This window comes from Caloenas nicobarica, chromosome 4 (genome assembly GCF_036013445.1).
Source record: "Caloenas nicobarica isolate bCalNic1 chromosome 4, bCalNic1.hap1, whole genome shotgun sequence".
Lineage (NCBI taxonomy): Eukaryota > Metazoa > Chordata > Aves > Columbiformes > Columbidae > Caloenas > Caloenas nicobarica.
In genome coordinates, this window is record NC_088248.1 from 36727514 (window position 1) to 36747289 (window position 19776).

The window sequence follows — 19776 nt, forward strand, 5'->3', positions numbered from 1 at the left end:
TCTCTTCTTGAACACTGTCAGGCTTGGGGCCGTGACACCTCCCTGGGGAGCCTGTTCCCGTGCTCCACCACCCTCTGGGGGAAGAACCTTTTCCCAATGTCCAACCTAAACCTCCCCTGGCACACATTCCTGCCATTCCCTTGGGTTCTGTCATTGGTCACCAGGGAAAAGAGATCGACACCTGCCCCTCTCCCTCCCCTTGCGAGGAAGCTGTAGCTGCCGTGAGGTCTCCCCTCAGTCTCCTCTTCTCCAGGCTGAACAAACCAAGCAACTTCAGTGGCTCTTCAGACAGCTTCCTCTCTAAACCCTTCACCAACTTGGTAGCCCTACTGACAGTAACAAGCCTCTTTTTTTTTTTAACTGAGATTGAGATTTCACAATGAGAAATGCATTCTCAGTTACTACATTCACCATTAAGTGATTCACCAACTGATGCTTTGAGGTAAATTTAAGCACAGGCATTTCAACCGGTCAGTATGAGAAGTTGCTGTATAACACTATGCTGAGTTGCTTAGGTTGCTACTGAAGTCAGCTGAGAGAGCCACCAACATGGCTTTTGCATTACGCTTCAAATCAGAAGTACAAAAGAGTTCTGTGCTTGTTGTTAGTAGAGCTGGATGTGTATCCACGTTATATTTGCTGGCAATCTTTATCTTTACCTAATGATAACTTGGTTACTTTGGCCTATCAGATAATTTACCAGGAATGATGTGCTGTGTTGTTGGTTTGTTGTTGTTTTCTTTTTAATAACATAAACTCAATTAAAATGAAAATATTTTTGGACTTGCAACCGCAGGCAAAATACTGTTCATTCCCAAATCATGATAAGTCAGCAAAAGGCTTATAGAAATGTAAACAAATTTTATGAATTATCCCATTAAAAAACATGTCTGGAGGACTGTTCAAAGGCATTGTTTTCAAATGGTGAATTAAGGGAATAATTATATATTTATTAGGCTGGCTGAATTGCTATGACATGATTTGACTGTCATAACAATAAGCGATATATTTGAGAGTTGATACTGGATGTCAGCTGAGGAAATTGAAAATAGTTCAATTGATAGGTTTCTACCTTTAAGAGGTTTCTTTTCTATTAAGAAAGAAAATGGTGCTATTGCCTGCAAATGGAGTTAAAATGCTATTAAACGCCTGTACTTTGAAATACATCCCAAAGCTATTTGATGTCTCTTCCTGAATCTTATTAGCAGTCAAGAAAATTCAGATTGCCAAAACACTTAAAAATGCTGCTCAGAGCAGACCTATTTTTATTGTCAGCAGAGATGATAATCAGGCAAACAAGGAACTTTTTTCCATAGGCAAGTCTGAACTGGTCATTTAAGGTTTATACTGATGAAAAAATTCCCTGCAGAGATTCAATATAGAGAGATGGAAACACAATCTCAGCAGCAAAACAAAACCTGTCCAGACTCCTTTAAATAAATCCTTCCATTGGATTTAAGTCAGTGTGACAAACAGGTATCTACTAAAAGGAAGTGGTATAACATGGCAACTTCTGGAGACTGAGCATGACAGAGTGGAAGGTAAGAAAAGCAGCAGTAGGAATGGGACAATTAATTCTTTCCTTAAGAACTTCTGAGATTTTTTTCTTTTTGCTCATCTCTTACCAGTCATGTACAAATTACCATTTTCTCTACCTCTAACTACTTCAAACATTTTATTTCTACTACTCCACCCAAGCACTTTTTTTTGTATTAAAGCTAAAAGTCCTTGGTTTGGTTTTTTTGGGGGGTGGGTTGTTTACTTGGTTTTGTCTCTAACAAGTTGTGATTTCCTCATGATGTTTGTGTCTCTCATCACCCTATCAGGTCCAAAGGATTGTGACAGCGTATATACATACATTGAATGTTGGCTAATTACTATCACTTTCTTCTAGTTACACAGTTGCCATTTTGAATTTTTTTAAAAATTATGCAAATTTAGCCAAGGTAAATTGTCCTTCTCTGCAGTTACATTTCCACACTCAAGGTGGCTTTGTAAACATATTCATCTATACATTTTGTATTATTTATTAGTCTGTGTATATATATACAAACAAGAACTTATGCAGGCTAATTTGCCTTAAAAGAAAGAATCTGGTTAATCAGGCACTGACAGAAAGAAATTGGTTCGATAACCTGGGCTTCAACAACTACTGCAGTATAAACAGCAATTGAGAATAAAACTTTACAATTTACACAACAAAATGAGTCCACTGTTGAAATCCCAATGCATTACAATTCCTTCAATAGCCATAGAGACTCTGATGGAGATGAAAAAGAAAAGTTCAACCTTAGGAAAAACCTTGAACAAGGTCACTTCCAGAAAGACCAGGCAGATTCTGAATACTAAACAACAGAACACTGAAGCAACAGCAATTTGTCTCAACTGTCACACTTGCCATGTAAAAGAGGGAAATAACTCAGTGATTCAGTTTTCAAAACACAGAACAAAGCAGAACAATAAAATTCCCAGACTCAGTGAAGTATCTCTGATGGGTTTTATTCCATAAAAGGAAGATGATGGTTTCATACAACAGAAGTCCATCCTCTTCACGACGGAAAATAAATCCCTTCAAGACATTCAGGAAGAAAAATTCTTCAACTTAGGACTTAGTCTCACAGGGAAGAAAATCCATAAAATATACCAGCAGACTTGATTTTTTTCTGGACTGAGACCTGGGAAGCCTGTCATGGCGTTCCTCAGGAAAACTCTATCCCTGAACCCCGTCCCATCACAAATTTGTGTTAGCTCCACTTGATCCTTAAAAGACCTACACACTCTGCTGAACATCGCTATTCCTCAATTACCAGGAAGCATAAGAACACAATTCACTTCTCTGGCAATTGCAACAGAGACTACACTTCAGAGGTCTGAGCCAATATTCCCAGAGTAACAATTCAGGAGTATTTAAAACGTGCATACATTAAATTTTTAATGTTAGGAATGTGTTAATTTGAACTTCAAAACACAGTGATTTGCTGAAACAAGCAGACCAAAGCACATACAGCCTCCTCTCAGCATTCATTTTGAGAGCACAACGCATTCTGAAATCTCTAATAGTCTACGAAAGTCAGTTGGCTGAAGTACATTTCATCAAGCTAAGAGAACCTTCCCCCGTTCCTTAAATTAGGAAGGCTATAAGTGAGAATATAATGCAGAAAATTACTATTAGATTATTGTGCAGCCTTTAACCTGGTCACAGGTAACTTCTGGTTTTTTCCAACAGCTCAGATCAGAAGAGAATCTACTGCTCAAAGCCACCCATGGGTTTTCCACTGCTCCTATATAAAGATACCTAAAAAAACCCCCACAATCAAGGATAGGCTGCTCATTTTCAGCCCTCAGAGAGCATCATTACCGAGCTCCATTTCATACATCAAGGAAAAGATTAAAGGGGTGATAAGGATAGTAGTCTCTGAATACCTGTGCTGCTGTAAAACCTCTGATTCTAGGATGCTTTTTAACCTAATAATACCGTATTCAGATAAACCACCTTAAAACTAATATTAGTAGTTCTTTCTAGGCTAATTTCTGGCATGACCAAGTACTGCTGACCTCAGAAGTGTGGCCGATTTCAGAGAACAAGGGCAGTAACCAGCCAGACAATTCTCAGGCTGGAGTAGCCAACATTTTTCTGCCAAAGAAAACAGTGAAATGCCTGTAGTATCAATTTTATAGAATTTGTGTTGACAAAAATTCCAGCCTGACAGTTTCTTTGTTTTGCGGGGGTTTCTTCTGTTGGATTTTTGTTTGGTTTTTTGGTTGGTTAAGGTTATTTTGTTTGCTTGCTTGGGGCTTTTTTTGTTCATTGCTTTGTTTTGTTTAAGGACCATGACTCTACTATTAATTCTATTTTAGTTTCTCAGTCTTTCAACAGTTTTGAGCTCTTATTTCTGAAGAGGAGGACATTAGTAAAAATTCTTGTAAATAATTTGCAATATAAGAAAAAAAAAAAAACCACAACACGCATACTACAGCACTCTTAATGACCAGGAAACATAGCAGTGTACTACAAAGCATAAAGTAAATCACAAGTTTAAGTTTAAAGAGAAAATGCGAGTTACTCCTTCTACTCCATAGAACTTCCATAGAAACATATATTTCTAGCTCTACAAAAAGAAATCCTTGCTTGATTGGTCAAAATTGTGGCTGTGCTATATCACCTGCATCTTACCAGTTATTGTTTACTGAAAAAATGGCCCTCTCAGCTCTAAATATTTAACTTTTATTTAGAGCTTTTTTTGTGAATAATCTTTTCTTTCTTCTTTTATGGACTTCTTCATAAATAAATATTATAAACAAATATAAGCTGATGCCATTTCTGGAAAGTTATTAGCCCTTATTATACATGTTTTATGGATTGATCACCCTGGCTTTGTAGCATTGCATCAATTCAGGTCTATGCAAAGAAAAGCTTTGTCCATCTATTTTCTACCAGTATTACAATTTTTAAAAATAATTGTGTTTCAAAATACACTTTTTCAGTGACAATGGAAGAATTTTCCATGAACATTCCTGTTAATTTTTATTTGCACAATAATTACCATAAGTTTTGCTTTCAGCTTCTTGTTAAGCGAGCCTCCTCTTCACCACTAGTCCAATAAGCAAATAAAAAGGGTTACATATTAAAAACAAAGGTATTGAACCTTTACTTTTAATGTTACATATGCTCACTTTCTCTTAAAAGAGGCAGAGAATTAAGATCCTTTATTCTTTGATTTCTCCCCTGGCTTTTAGAAATAACAATACCCCATTCAGCCTTCTGCAATGAAAGCACAAGTCCTTAAATTATGCATTATAAAAGAGCATTAAAATACTGCAAATATTGAACCATTCATCAGGTGAACTCTGCATAAATTTTCTGTGCTATCAAATTATCATTTCAGATTCCCATTCGCTTTGTCAAAATAGGAGTAAAGCACTGTCTGAAGTTTAACAAAAACAAGCACAAGTGCCACCATTCACTCTTCTGTTCAAAAATTCCTTTCACTTCGGGGTCCAGAATGTTTGATAAAGCATTTGTATACAATTCAGGAAATATTCTCAGTACATGAAAAATGCATCCACAAGGCATCCTTGAGTCCAAATCCATTGAACATCTAAATAACAGCACTGTTCAGGGAAACAACCACAGAATGGTTAGGGCTGGAAGGGACCTCTGGAGATCATCTAGTCCAACCCACCTTTTAAGTAAATTTAACCTGATTTTATTCTTCAAGAAACAAGTATGCAAAATGGACACCATGGACTAGCTCCACCCACAGGTCTTCCACGGCATTAAATAGGAATGTTAAGATGCATGTACAGGCCTCATGAGGCTTCTAAGTGTCCTCGCTGCCACCACCACTAATATGGACAAATAGAATAAAACAACTGACAAAACAAAGCAATTATTTGATTTTTTTTTTTTAACACAATTTTGGGGGGGGAGTTCAGAGGTTTTTTAACTGATATTAAAGTTCCGTATGTATGTACAGGTTGGTATTAAGAAGATACAAAGACAATCCTAATGGCTATACATATTGTGCATAGACATATGCTCATTTATCTATGAATTACAAAAGTAAGTAAAGCTTGTAAGCAGTTATTACTAGGTATTTCAGTTGAGCTCCCAGATCTCCCTGTCAACTGTTAACTGAACACTTAAACTATTAACATCTTTTTATCTTTGGAATATTTAGACTTACCGCTACCTAGGAACAGGACTATATCTTATTGTAAGTCCACAGAGAGCAAAAGCGAACAGTATTAAGCAAAGACAAAATAAAAAACAACTCTACAACAAGCACAGGAATAATCTGAGTTCTCTCTGATCTCTTTTCAGTTTTTTTTTTTGTTTGGTTGATTTTTTGTTTGTTTGTTTTAGGTGTACACCAACAGGTACACTGGGGTACACCAATGGGAAAAGCCCCAGCTCAGCATACAGGCACTCTATGATATATTACCTTATGACCCTTATTGTTGGCTCCCTGCTACTCATCGATGTGCTACCTAAAACTAATTTTCCAACACAAAATAATATTTTGAATATATATCCTACATAAAAAATATTTTGAAGGTTTGTTCTGGTGTTAGACAAACCAAACAACTCCAGAAATGGTCCAGGGTTCCTAACATGTCACTGGAACAGCCATGCAGCAGGATATTAGCCAGCTTTATGAAAAACCAGGCTACAGCTTCTTTGTCACATTTCTCTTCATCTTCAAGGTTAGTGCTCAAACCACAAGGTCTGTGAAAGCCTATTTTAAAACTTTATAGTGTTTCCCCCTTACTGCAATTGTTTACTGTTATCCTGTAATAGACAGGTGTGAACTGAAGGGTTGTCATATGCAGGGACAGGAGTTGGACTTGATGATCCTTGTGGGTCCCTTCCAACTCAGGACATTCTATGAGTCTGTGAATACTAAAACTAGCAAACGAGACAAGCAGGCAGCTCAAGACTTACACCTGGGCTGAGATATTGATCTAAAACCAGACTTCAGAGCACCAACATGATTGCATTTTTGCATTTTGTATGAGAAGAACAAGCATCAAATTATTGGTACTAACAGCATGATTTTGATAAAACAGTATTTTCCAATTAACTTTTTTCTTTTTTTTTTTTTTTTTAAGGCCTATTCCTTTCAAACTTTTAACCCAGTATTTCCTCCTTTGGACTGCCTTTTACATCTTTCGTGTTTGCAATATAGCACTTATTCTTCAAGTGACTGACTTCAGTGAACCTAAGCTTCATTAGACTCAGTAGGAAGGCTCGAATCAGGTCCTGAGTGCACTCAGATGATAGTGTCAGAAAAAACTCCATACTGAGTAAAAGGGTTTTTTCCCCCCAGTAATCTTTAGCACTTAAGATTCTTTTGTATACAAAAATCTGAAACACATTATTTCTAATTTCTTTTAAAAATACTTCATTCAAAAATATTGTAAAGATTAAAGAAAACATTAGCATTCTTATATATATCATAAGTCACTTATCCTCATGTACTTAATATAAACTGACTTCCTATGTTCAGAATTGTTAGGGACGTTTGTAATAAAAAATGGCAAAAGGTTTTAAAAGTGTGTTTTTCCAACCACTGTAGCTAAAACTTCTGCTTTAAAACTTCATCATACAGTAAAAAAGATAGATATATTCCCAGTGTGGCCATTCACCATCTGCTTAAGCAAATATACTTAAAGATGCTTCTACAATTGTGATAAAATGACAGCAAATCTAAGAGCACACAGAGCTCATATTCCACAATGATGATTGTACAACTATAGTTTGCATCATTAGGGAACAATAAAAGTCTTTATGTTCCATTTGAATGGCAAGAACCTCTATCAAAGAGAAGCTGGAATAGGAAAATAACAAAGAAATGATCCATTCAGCAGTTGTCTTAAACTTAGGAGCAGTAATGAAACAACTTCTTGACCATAATTAGTATTTAACACTGCACAGATACCTTTCTCACTGTACAGTTTTTTTACTGATATACAAGTCTTGCCATTTTACTAGACATCACATGTGTTTTTTTCCTCACCTTCCAGGTTTGATTAATCATAAACGCAAGTACATTTCGTACTCTTAGAAACAGCTCTGTTCAGATTCTCTGTGTATTTAGATTGTTATTATTTTAATTATCAACGTGATGACTGGGAAATGCTAAGTTCACAGCTTCCTCCTTGCACAGTGAAGTACCCTGACAAAAAAAGCCTGAGTAAGAAATGAAAACTTGCAATTTTATTAGTCAGCAGCACTTTTTCTCTTCTATACAACTAATATTACTAGATAGAGATCAAATCTGTATTAAAACAGTGCTAATAGCAAAGCTTCAATATACTGCTTGTTTACCAGGAGTCTTAGTAATAACCCTGTAGAGAATACAGCTAAGAACTCTACTGCTTTAAGGCCAACATCAGCAGTTTTCTTTGGTAAAAACACTTTTTCTTCTAGAGATTCAGCAATCTTGGTCTCTAAATGGTGGAAAGAAAAAAAAAATTCACCATCTGTTTCAGCCCTGGGGGAGACAAACTTTCCTGGCAGTATACAGTTCAGTATTTAATTGCACCCAAAGCCAATACAAGTAAATGCAAAAATATAAAACATCATTCTTAGCAAGTGAAAGTTTTCTATAATTTTACTTCAGCATATTTCTTTGGGCTACACTTTCACCTATTTTTGCTGTAATCTGTTTTCCTTTATTTCTGTTGGTTTTTTTCAACAGTTTCAAATTAAATCCACATTACCATTACAAATAAAGAGAAAACTAAAAGATCTAATTACATTTCATTGCGCAGTTTATCAAATTTCATTTACTGTATGCTGAATACCATGAAAAGTACATTTGCTAAGGCAAATAACAGTAGAAACATTTTCTAATCACAAATAACTTTTTTAAAGCAATCTAGTTTCTTCATGAAAAGCAAAAACTTCAAATAATATAAATTTTGTAAATATGAGTATATTTTTAATATCAGTAGCAAAGCTCTGTGATTTCAATGACACCAAACGGGAAAAGATCAGAGTCAAACAAAAAGCGAACTAAATTATACTGAGCCAAAAATTAACTATTTCAAATTCCTGAAATTATGCTTTTAAAAATCAGTTTCAGCTGGAGGATTCCATGTAAATTTCCATGTAAGCCAAGTCTGGCTTATCTCAGGACAAAGCCTGTCCCTTAACTTGCTAATATGCTCTCTTGTAATTGTAGTTTATGTTAAAAGGAGTGTAGCCAATAAAGAAAATACTGTTGTTGGAACACTCCACTTACTATAGGTCTCTGCAAAGGTTCAAATTAGTGGTTTTTGCTTGCAGTGCTTTATTTTACAATGATATAGATGATTACCTTTTTTAAAATGGAGGTAATATATTTAGTGTAAAAAAACCACCACTTCCTGTCAATAAATAGAATAAATACACTACGACGTTCATAAGAATCATGCTGTTAATCATTTTATATACTTGTCTATAACATGATTAAGACAGTATACTGCCCAAGTCTGTTTCTGTTAGAAAATGCTTGTAGCTAATTATTTTCTGGCCATTTATCACACTTGCCCATACCATCATTTTGAAAACTAGGGAAAAAAAAAAAAATTCTTAGGAAGCTATTGCTTTCTTTAGTCGCTACACCACATACTAGCCAACTTGAATTACAAATATTATGCCAATGCCTTGTATATGCATCCAACTGTTAACAATTTTTAACAGCCAACAATATGTTCTATCAGACACATTTCCCACAAAACCTAATGATAATTCTGACATGATTTCAATTAAAACTCTAAAAAATTTGCATTCAAACCAATGTATATTAGCTGAATGGTTTGTTGTTATTCTAAACCAAAAAGATCCCTCACTTAAATGTCTGCCTAAAGACAATACTTCCTCTGTTTATTACAAATACCTGACAACATAGTTTAAATTTAGTTTTATGTATTATGTAACAAATTTCACTGCTCCATAGTTCCCAATTGTTATCTAAAAATAACCTGATTTGATAAAAATAAGTGAAGAATTCTAATAGGCAGCAAGAAGTTTTAAGTTTGGAGTACATGCAGTCATTGTGTAGCTACGTTATGGACTACACTTGCCTATTATTTTTCCAGTTTTGAGCACCTCCAGTACTCACAATATTAGCACCATTATTTATTTTAGAATGCCATAAAGAGCTGTGCAGTGGCTTTTTTGCCTTTTCTAAAGCTTTTTTTTTTTTTTTTTTTTTTTAACATTCATATTAACATAGACATTGAGGATGCGGAGACTATTTGAACCATACTTGTACACACTTGTACTTCCAGCAATGTGTCAACACGTTTATGACAGTACTGACCTAGCAGAAGAGCAAAGAAAATCTACCTTGTGTGTACCTTCCTAGCTGCAACAGCAGGCCTGAGCTACCAGGTTAGAAAGGAGGGCACTAGTAGGACTTGAACGCCGCCTCTCCACTGATCACACTTTGCCAGAACTCTACTTCTATTTCTCTTCTGCTGTTCTCTCCAATTCTCCCTCAAAAGCACTGGAAACTACTGGCTGAAGTGGAGCATGGCACACTACTTTCTGGCCCTTCAAAAGCATGTGTAAAATAAGGGTGTTTGTTGGAGATGCTTATCCACAGAATGGTTAAGGTTGAAAGGAGCTTTTAGAGGTCATCTGGTACAACCCCTCTGCTCAAGAGGGCCACCTACAGCTGGCTGCCAAGGTCCATGTTCAGTCTGGTTTTGAACAGGTCCAAGGAAGACCACTCTACCACCTCTTTGAGCAACCTGTGCCAGTGCTTGGGTCACTCTCAGAGTAAAAATGTGCCTCCTGATGTTCAGACAGAACATCCTGTGTTTCAGTTTGTGTCCATTGCCTCTGGTCCTCTTACTGAGCATCACTGCAAAGAGCCCAGCTCCATCCTCTTTGTACCTCCAGGTATTTATTCACATTTATGAGATCCCCCTGAGTCTTCTCTTCTCCGGGCTGACCAGTCTCATCCTTTCCTCAGAGAAGAGATACTTCCAGTCCCCTAATCATCTTTGTGGCCCTTCACCAAAATCTCTCCAGTATGCCCGTGTTTCTGTTATACTGGGGAGTCCAGAACTGGACACAGTACTTCAGGTGTGGCCTCATCAGTGGTGAGTAGGTGGGAAGGATCACTTCTCCCAGTCTTCTGGCAATACATTGTCTAACGCAGCCCAGGATGCTATCAGCCTTCTTCATCACAAGGGCACTTTCTTGGCTCATCCCTTTGATTTCTCATAATATCAGTGATACCGCTACCTCTCCCATCATGATCCCTTGTATGGAAGGAATGATACAAGAACCTGTACATCACCTGCTTCTATAAATAACACTTAGAAATAACTACTGTTGCACTATTCAAATGCAAATCGAACTGCAAACTTGAAGTTTACACAGTATTTGTTATAGTAAACGAAGGTAAATGAGGCACTTCGTTCAATACCTAAAAAACCCACAATGACTAAGAATAACTTAATTTAGAGCAAGAATGAACAATATATGCACTTCTAATGAAAAAGGCTTACTTCTAGTAAATATTATCCAGGTATACAGATCTGGAAGAACTATTGTAGTAGTATTGGCAAGTATATAGGAGTGGTAAGCATTCGTGAAACTGCTCATGCAAACACAGTATCTCCATTTTAAGGAGAAGAAAAAAAAAACCCACAAAACCCAAAACCACTAAAACTATTTATTTCTTCTCCCCTTAAGCACTCTTTCCCATTTACTTGCAGAAGTGGAAGAAAAACCCCACCAAAACCAAAACCACTAAACGTACTTTCAACCAAATTCCTGAAGCTCATACTGCCTGTAAGTAAAGTATATTATCACAAATAGGCACTGAGTTGGCACCTACACTAAGAAAACAGACAATCTGGGTAACCACATCTACATTTAAAATGTTGCTTCTCTGATATGGTGACATGATAGAGACTTTAGAATGTAGCTTTCAGTATAAATGCAGCTTATTTGAACAGATTAAACATTGTTAGTAGAAGCAGAAAAAGCATAAATGCAGAATATATAATAGGTTTCGTTTATTGACACATCTATTCCACTATTGAAGGAATTAATATACAAAGATTGGGACTGCTCTAGCTACTGAAAGAAAGAGATGTTTTCAGCCAGTCAAAAATATCCTATATTCATAATGTGTTTGAGGCTTGTCTCTGCCTCATCTTATATTTTAAATGTATGAATTTAATTTGAAGGAAGGAAAACAAGAGTAGAGTTCTAGGCTTTAGTTGCAAAGTGGTACAATATCACCAAATGCAATGAATGCAGGGTATGTTCAACATTTAGTTTTTAAATGAAGCATGTTATTTGCATATTCTCATAAATATCTTACACCCAACTTCACTCTGCAGACTCAGTAGCGGGTATTACATATGTAGGCCTTGCATCTCTGTTAGTTTAGGCAATTTAAGACAATTGTGGGCATGCTTGAGGAAAAATGAAGGCAGTCTTCCAAATCTCCTGAGTAACGCAACTCAAGAAAATGAGTCATGTGGGGACAGCAGACTAGAGGTACAGTACTAAAATTTAGGTCATAGTTTCAAAGGCCAATAAAAAGAACCAGTTTTCCATTGGTTAGAGCATCACTTTCCAACAAAAAATGCTGAAAGAAGCAGAATATATACCTGCCATTAACCCAACAGTGATTTTTAACACTCTGTGAATATGCAGTTACTAATGTTAATAGTTAGAAACATTTACAATCCCTGCATGAAGTAATACTTAAGAAATTAGCCTTAAATCATAAGTGTTGCACCAAAGTGAAGATTGTAAATCATGGGCTCAATTCCTGAGATAAGTTAAATAATTCCTATGCTGTATCAAACATGTTTCAAGACCAAGCAGAATCTTTCTCACTTCTTAGTCTTCTTATAGAGCTCTGAAAATATTTTTCATATTTCTTTTCATAATCCAGTTTATGTTGAATATACATCTGAAGCAATAGTTGAAGCTTGACAGTTTATCAGCAACCTTAAGGGTGTATGCTGCCTGCAGGAATTCAAGCTTTCAGAAAGAGTATAATAATGTTGTTTTTGAGAACTTCAACAGAGAAGGCAGATGATAGCCAGACAAAAAAAAGCAGACATTTTAGATATCTTAGAAACAAGTTCTGTTGCAATGAAAACACTGTACCAGAATGTCATTCAGATTAACATATCCTAAACTTCTTTTGAAAGACTGGCTAATGATGAACACTAAATTAATGAGTGTGAGTGTTCAAGATTTATTATATTTAAGACCAGTTGAAATATTTCCTGGAGTGAAACAGAAATACTTCCGTTTGAAGTATATGAACATCAAATCAGATGAAATAAGTGTCAGTGCTTCTAAATGAATGTGCCAATATTTTAGGAACCAGCCTAAGACCACAACCACCTGGGTCACAAATCACACATACGCCAAAAAAAAAAAATCTTTGATCTAATCCTGTTGTAGTCACTGAAGAGCAAGACCAGTATTCTAGATCTTTTCTGTGGGCTACTGTTAGGATTTAGTTCACTTCATGCAATCATTTTGGTTGCAAAAGACCTCAATTCCCCCAGACTTCTTGCAAACAAAAAAGCCTTCAACCTTTCCCCTAGTATTTGCAAAGTCTGCTTGTGAAAAATCCTGTTGCTTTTACAGATGAGATCTGCTGTGTACAAAGCACACACAAAAGCTTGTTTTGAATCTGTTCCTGCTGCCTTATTTGATAATTTTTAATTCTTTTATTGGAACACAAGACAGTCTACTCACATCCACCTTCAGCATGCCCTGATGATTTCATAAACCTCCTCCATTTCCCTTATAAGCCATTTAGTACTTTTAGTCATTCTTGTTGGCGTCTTCTGAACTTTTTCAAATTTGCCCATATCCCTTTTGAATTTGTTTATATTCAGCTCTAATCCTCAATACCCTGAACAACTTAGTATCAGCAGCAAACTTTCTTACCTAAGTTTCTACTTTCTCTTTTGGGACCAGACTGAAAAGCAGACATTATAGCAGTCCTTAGAAATCTAGCCATTTTAGTAATAGTAGTAAGAAATCTGAAGCACACAGACAGTTTAACGGATTAAAAGAAGTAAAAAAATAGACTAAAATAGGAAGATAAGTAAAATAACAGTAATAAGGATGCTATAAAACTTGCTTATAAGTAAAGTAAAAAGCTTACATATGAAGTAGTCTTTATTCCAGAAATATTCCAGAAAAGTCATAGTACAGAGGAGTATCTGTTACATTTCTGAGACTTCCTAGTAAATAGCAGTTTGTCATAATGATTGATTGTATCACTGTGCATAGAAATACGTTTAATGTAAAACGTACAAGAAGCTGAGGGTGCAAAGAAAATATAATATGAAGTTTGTCATGGGGGAGTTTTTAGGCTCTTTATTGGTCTGGATTTATGAAAATGAAGTAATTGAAGTTAGCAGAAAAACATAGCTGAGGCTTATTTGACACTCAGTGTGGAGCATTCACCACCCAGCATATTGTCCCATGCAAGAGTCCAACTGAACTTTTTAGAAGCTGAAGAAGAATAATGCCTGCAGACTTCTAAATTCAGGACAAAGCCATGGACTTCACAGTGCCACTTCACAGAATGAAGATAGCGGTGGAGGCACTAAGCAAAGCAACTCTAGTCGCTTTGAATCACCACCCTCTGGGGCTTGTTTAAGCTACAGCAGGTGACAGTCAGGAAAGCATTACACAACAGTACCAAGCGCAGTGGGAGCCTGATGGTGGGATTTCTTTTCTCGCACAAAACATGAAGCTGCTCTGCAACACAAAGCGCATGGCTTGAGAACAGCCAGGCCACTGGGAGCAGACAGGAGGCAGAGCCCACCCAGACAAAGAACCATGTAGTCGGCAAGCCAGCAAAAACAGTGCCAAGCCAGAATGTCATCAAGCACAGACTTCCCATCTTACGCTGTCAATGTAAGATATTGTAAATAATCGAAACTTTGAACTTTGATTTTTGTCACTAGTATTTCCTTTAGCTCATCATTTGTTTCCTCTTCTTTTTACTACCAAACTCACCATCTTGGCACTTAGTCATCTCTTTTTTTCTCTCCTTGATATACTCACTCCCTACCTTCACTCCATTATTTCCTTCACTTTCCCTTTTCTCTTACAGTCTCCTATATTCTGTTCCGGAGTTGAAAACTAAAAAAGCCACAAATACAGTAACCAGGCTAAGTAAACGAATAGCCAGGCAGCTGGTCACTTTCCCATTCCTTCATTTTCCTATTAGTTGAAATAATAATTTGAGATCATTCTTAGATCACCAACGACTTCCTGAAGAGTTCTCTTAAATTCTTAGAATAATCTTAAATATTTTGAAACATTTTTGACACTTAAGGCCTGAGAGCACCTCTGAAAGTGATTGTGGAACTTGCATTCACTGACGTCTAGTCAGAGGACACTGGACTTCACAGATGTGAAACAGAGGACGCAACAGGTATAGAAAATACTTCTAATATAATCCCTTTTTCTATGGATCTAATAGTAATTATCTTCTCTGCAGAATAAATTTTTTCTCTATACCAGAAAAAGTTGAGACACTTTATTGAGTATCTCAAAGGGTCATAGTCGACAGTTAACCAAGATATTAGGAAAAATCATTCAGTGTCTGATGCAAGCTATCACAGCGTGCCAATAAGCAACTGACAGAAAAATTACAAGAAGAATGGAGAAAAAGTAATTTCTAATTAAAGATGGCCATTATCTTGATCCATGTCAAAAATGTACAATTTGCATGACAGTCTCAATCACCAGGAAAGGACAGAGATACTTAAAAGTTTCTACTTCAATTACTGTTCTATGCCTGCATTTCGCTCATATTTGGTAAAAACATATGATTTAATTTAGGGCAAGAAAATAAACTTAGCAAGTTACAATGACAAAGGAAGGAGCCCAATGAATCTGGCCATGCCCATGTCAGATATAGGAATGGGAAGAACAGTTCATATATTCTATTAACTGCTCCAGACTGTTCCAGTTTACCTGCACCACCTGTCAGCCTACAATTGGAGCATATGAGGAGAGTACAGCTTTGCCATAGGTAGCTTTCACTATCTCAAAATGCATTTATCAAATGTTTCAGACATGGCTTTTGGGGAAGAATTTGATATGTTTTACCTGTGTTGTTTCATGCACAGCTTATGTAAGATACACATTTCTCAGTGATGTTAACAGAGTTTCAACATTTAAACCAAAGACCTCTTTCACTTAGCAAGTCAATTCTTTAACTCCACTCACTATGTAAGTGTCCAAAAGAACAATTTTCAAACCGTTAAGCAGAAACTCATGATGTTTGAAATCAACCATAAATCATTTGGTTACTAGATGTTTGATTTCAATAATTCTAGCTACTTGGCTGCTATTGTAATGTTAATCAGGTATATAGAACATTTGCTTATAATTTTTTTTTTTCCAGACACAGAATACTCAAATGTTTTCTGGTAAGCTTACTCCCTTAAATAAGATGTATTTCTCAGCTTCTCCAATCTTAAAAAACAAACAACAAAAAAAGTGACCAAATACACAGTAGTTTGACCTGGCTGGGGGGGAAAAAATATAACCCTGCCACACATACCCCGACAGCCCTGATTAGCACTAAAAGAAGCAGCAAAAAATCTTTAATTTTTAATTACAGTCACCATATATGTAGTCATTGTTGTCAGACACAGCATCTTGTAGGTATGTTGAATCTCTTTCCCCTTCTGCCCTTCCAGTTCAGATTAGCCTTTATTAAATAATTCAATGAAAGACAAAATAAAATGCTCCGAATATTTGTTTTCTGAATGCAAGTTTGTTTGTTTGGGTTTTTTTGGTCTCAGAAGTAGCTCATTGAAGCAAGACCATTTGTGCTAAACTAACAAGGCAGTGCCCTCCTGACACCATCGATAGTTATAGAGTTCACAGTCTCCATCCAGGAGTCCCACTGTTGAGGGACTCTTCCTATTAGCTTTTTAGTATTTTTTGATCTGGTAACTGGTAGGACTTCAGCCTTACTGAAGGCAATCTACTAGTGTTGAGCTGAAAAGGGGTTTGGTTTTCCTATGAAGACAGTTTGAAATTTTCTGTCTCCTTTATCACACAGATATAGTGAATGTTGGAGGACGTATTCAACAGTCAAGAACGGCAACAATGCTTTAACATCACCGCGCTGTACTACAGTGAAGAATGAGCTGAAGTTAACAAGGTAGAAATTGAGACGGGTGACGTCCGTTTACACCATATAAAATAAAGGAAAAACAATTGCCCCCAGTCTTACCTGTTTGACACCACTGAGCTCAACATAATATGAGAAAGAAAACAGAAAATGAAATATTGTACATTATTTGTAGGCATTTACTTACAGTGCCCTAATTAGAAGATGAGTATCCTGATAAATAAAAGTTTAGAGCAAGTCACTTGGATACCATAGTCTTATTCTGAATATTGCTACTGACTAAAGGAGAAATCTACTTTTTAAATCCAGAATCTAAATTAGGTGTCTGAAGCTGAGCACTGTTCAGATATTCCATTGTCCACAGATATGAAACTAAAGTGGTAAATTTAAAATGTAAAGAGGACCTAAAAAACCTTAGGCAGCATTTGGAAGACATTTCTAGCTAGAGTACTGCCTCACTTTCCATTTCTGTAAATAAATCTCACCACATCTTTCCCCTTCAGAAAAAGAAACACTATATTTTTGCACAAACATTCTCTGAATTTGTGTTGTATATAGCACACTGAAGAATTGAGATTAGCCTCATAAATTTCAACATTTTAGTGTTTCTTACTGGCATTGCTTCTATCAGAGTACTGCATCATCTAAACCAAAAAGTTGATCAAGTTTTTTTTTGTTTCTTTGTTTTTAAACCTGCTTAGGTTCTCAGTTTCTTAAAGAGATTGTCATTGTTAAGACACAAGATAGAAGCATTCACATTTTAGTTTTACTGCACAAAGCACTCCCTACAAGCGCCATATGCTACTCACCTAAAACCAAATTTTAATTTTGCACTACTTCAGAACACAGGCTATAAGGATATATATTGTGATGATGTATCGATTTTATTCAGTGTCCACATTTAGTTTTGAACAAACGTAAACATTCACTATAACTTACAAGTCTATTTCCCATTATAAGATTTCCACACACCACTTTTAACCTATAAACCCCTGTCCCTTCACATATTTTAATGAAGTTACTGAGCTTAACATGTCTCTGGAAGGAGGCAATGGATGAAAGGCACTTCACCTTGCCAGTCACCCAGTTTACTCAAAAAGAAACAATCACATAAAACCCAGATGTGCAAGCATTGTATTTTTTCTTTAATTAATTTCTTGAAGAAAGATAATTTTTTGTATGTTTCCCCCACCCTCACCCCCAGTATTCAATTGTTTTACTAAAAAACCCTTCATAATAATGAAGATATTGGTGTTTGTGCATGATCTTGGATATTTGGATCCAGTAAGGAAAGTCCAGCTTTTCATTTGAAGGACAAAACCTCAACCATAAATGTTGTGAAAAATTCAACTTTGAAAATTTTAAAAAATTAGTTCCATTTGATCAGCCTTATACTGAAATATAATCTTTGAAAAGTCTGATTAAAATTTAAGTGAAACACTGAAATTTAAATGAATGTTCCCTACAAAGGTGAATTTAACGGAATTATTTCAGTAGACTTCTTTCTGTGCTGATAGTAGTTATGAGTTGCTGTTACTCAGAATGCAACTATATCCACAACATATAACAATGTTAACAAAAATAGGACAGCCTTTGAAAAGAATATTAATTCAACCGCTAGGTAGGCTCATTAAAAATGGCCTTATTTTTTCCCAAAAAAAGCCATCTGCCTGTTTTAACTAGTAAAAATTTGCTGCAAAGTACTATAAACATGTTTAATAAGGGTCTGTATTGGTAGAGTTCCAACAACCTGCAAGGTGTGCTCAAATTACGTAAAAAAGAGCAAGTTGCAATTTTTGACACCTTCAGTATAAGACACTTAAGCTATAACTCAGCATTCAGGCTGGCGTCTCTCACCATTCAGAAGATTAAGTAGTTACTAAACGTGCATACTTTGGTAAATATGCAAGTAAACTCTTCATTGTTCAAATTCAAAGCAAGGAACGCCCATCAGCCATGAACAAGCTGCTGGTCTGGCAACTTCAACACCAAATACAAGTGCAGGTCCTGCAGCCTTACAAAACTGCTCTGAAATTCTAAATTCTGCTTTTCCTGTAACAGAGATTAATATCCTTGGGGTTTTGGGACTGTAAGTACATTCAGATGAATGAGGTCAACAGCCACATTTGTAAAACAAGCTGGTGTGGATTAATTTCCAAGAGACAACTGGTTTATTCAGGTTAAAAAGGGTGATTGTCCAGAGCACTGAATACAAACAAAAAGAAAAAAAAAATCCATAAGATATCTCTGGAGGGAAATAGTTATCGCATTAAATTTTGGAGTCATTTATTCACTATACACTCAGTACAGCCTCCACAGAGCTTTAATTGAACTGCTTGAAAACACATACCTGACAGCAACATTCCAGATATTTTTCAGCCATGCTTACCTTTAAAGAAGCAATCTTCATTGTGTACAATGGTAACCTTTTGCTTTTTCAGACAGGCAGCCCTGTGGACTTCGCAATGGTTTTCATAGAATTCTCCATCAGAGCCGCACACGGGCTTGTAATGCGGCTTGCAGTGCTCCATGCACAGACACTCAGCCTGGCCAGTCTCCCCATTCACAACGCAGTGTCTACCCAGTCCACAGTACTTGTTTTCGCATGATCCAAAATGGTGATCTTGACCCACATACTCTAAAAAAAAAAAAAAAGTAGCTTTGAGATGTGAATTACATTTTGTTTAATTGCATGCAACATATAAAAAGGATTGCATTATGTAAATTAAGTGAGAATACATCCTTGGTTATATCCTTGACTAATGCTTAACATCGGTCAGACTGAAATAAAACAAATTTAATCTTGATATTATAAACAAGTATACTCTTAACGATTGTCATGTGTTAGATTAACTGCAATTAAGAGCAACATCTAGTAACATAAGATTTATACTCTTAATTAAAAAAAAAACATAGTAAATCATGTATGTTTAAATGTATATTGAAGTTTGTTACCTTAAGATTGCTAGGCTATTGCATGTGATAGACCAATGCATTCTCTAGAACCTAGACCACAGAATCACAGAATATGTGAGGTCGGAAGGGACCCATAAGGATTAACAAGTCCAACTCTGTACTCCTCGTAAGTCTACTTAAAACTAAACCATATGACAAAAAACGTTGT

General features: G+C 36.1%; 1 protein-coding gene across 3 annotated transcripts in view; it reads right to left on the reverse strand.

The window, feature by feature from the left end:
- The window catches only part of FSTL5 (follistatin like 5), a 274054-nt gene that overhangs the window by 188123 nt on the left and 66155 nt on the right, over positions 1 to 19776 (reverse strand). For all 3 annotated transcript variants that reach the window (XM_065633872.1, XM_065633873.1, XM_065633870.1), the window contains exon 3: positions 19042 to 19290. In XM_065633872.1, the coding sequence (XP_065489944.1) occupies positions 19042 to 19290 (249 nt within the window). The remainder of the gene's footprint in view (positions 1 to 19041; positions 19291 to 19776) is intronic.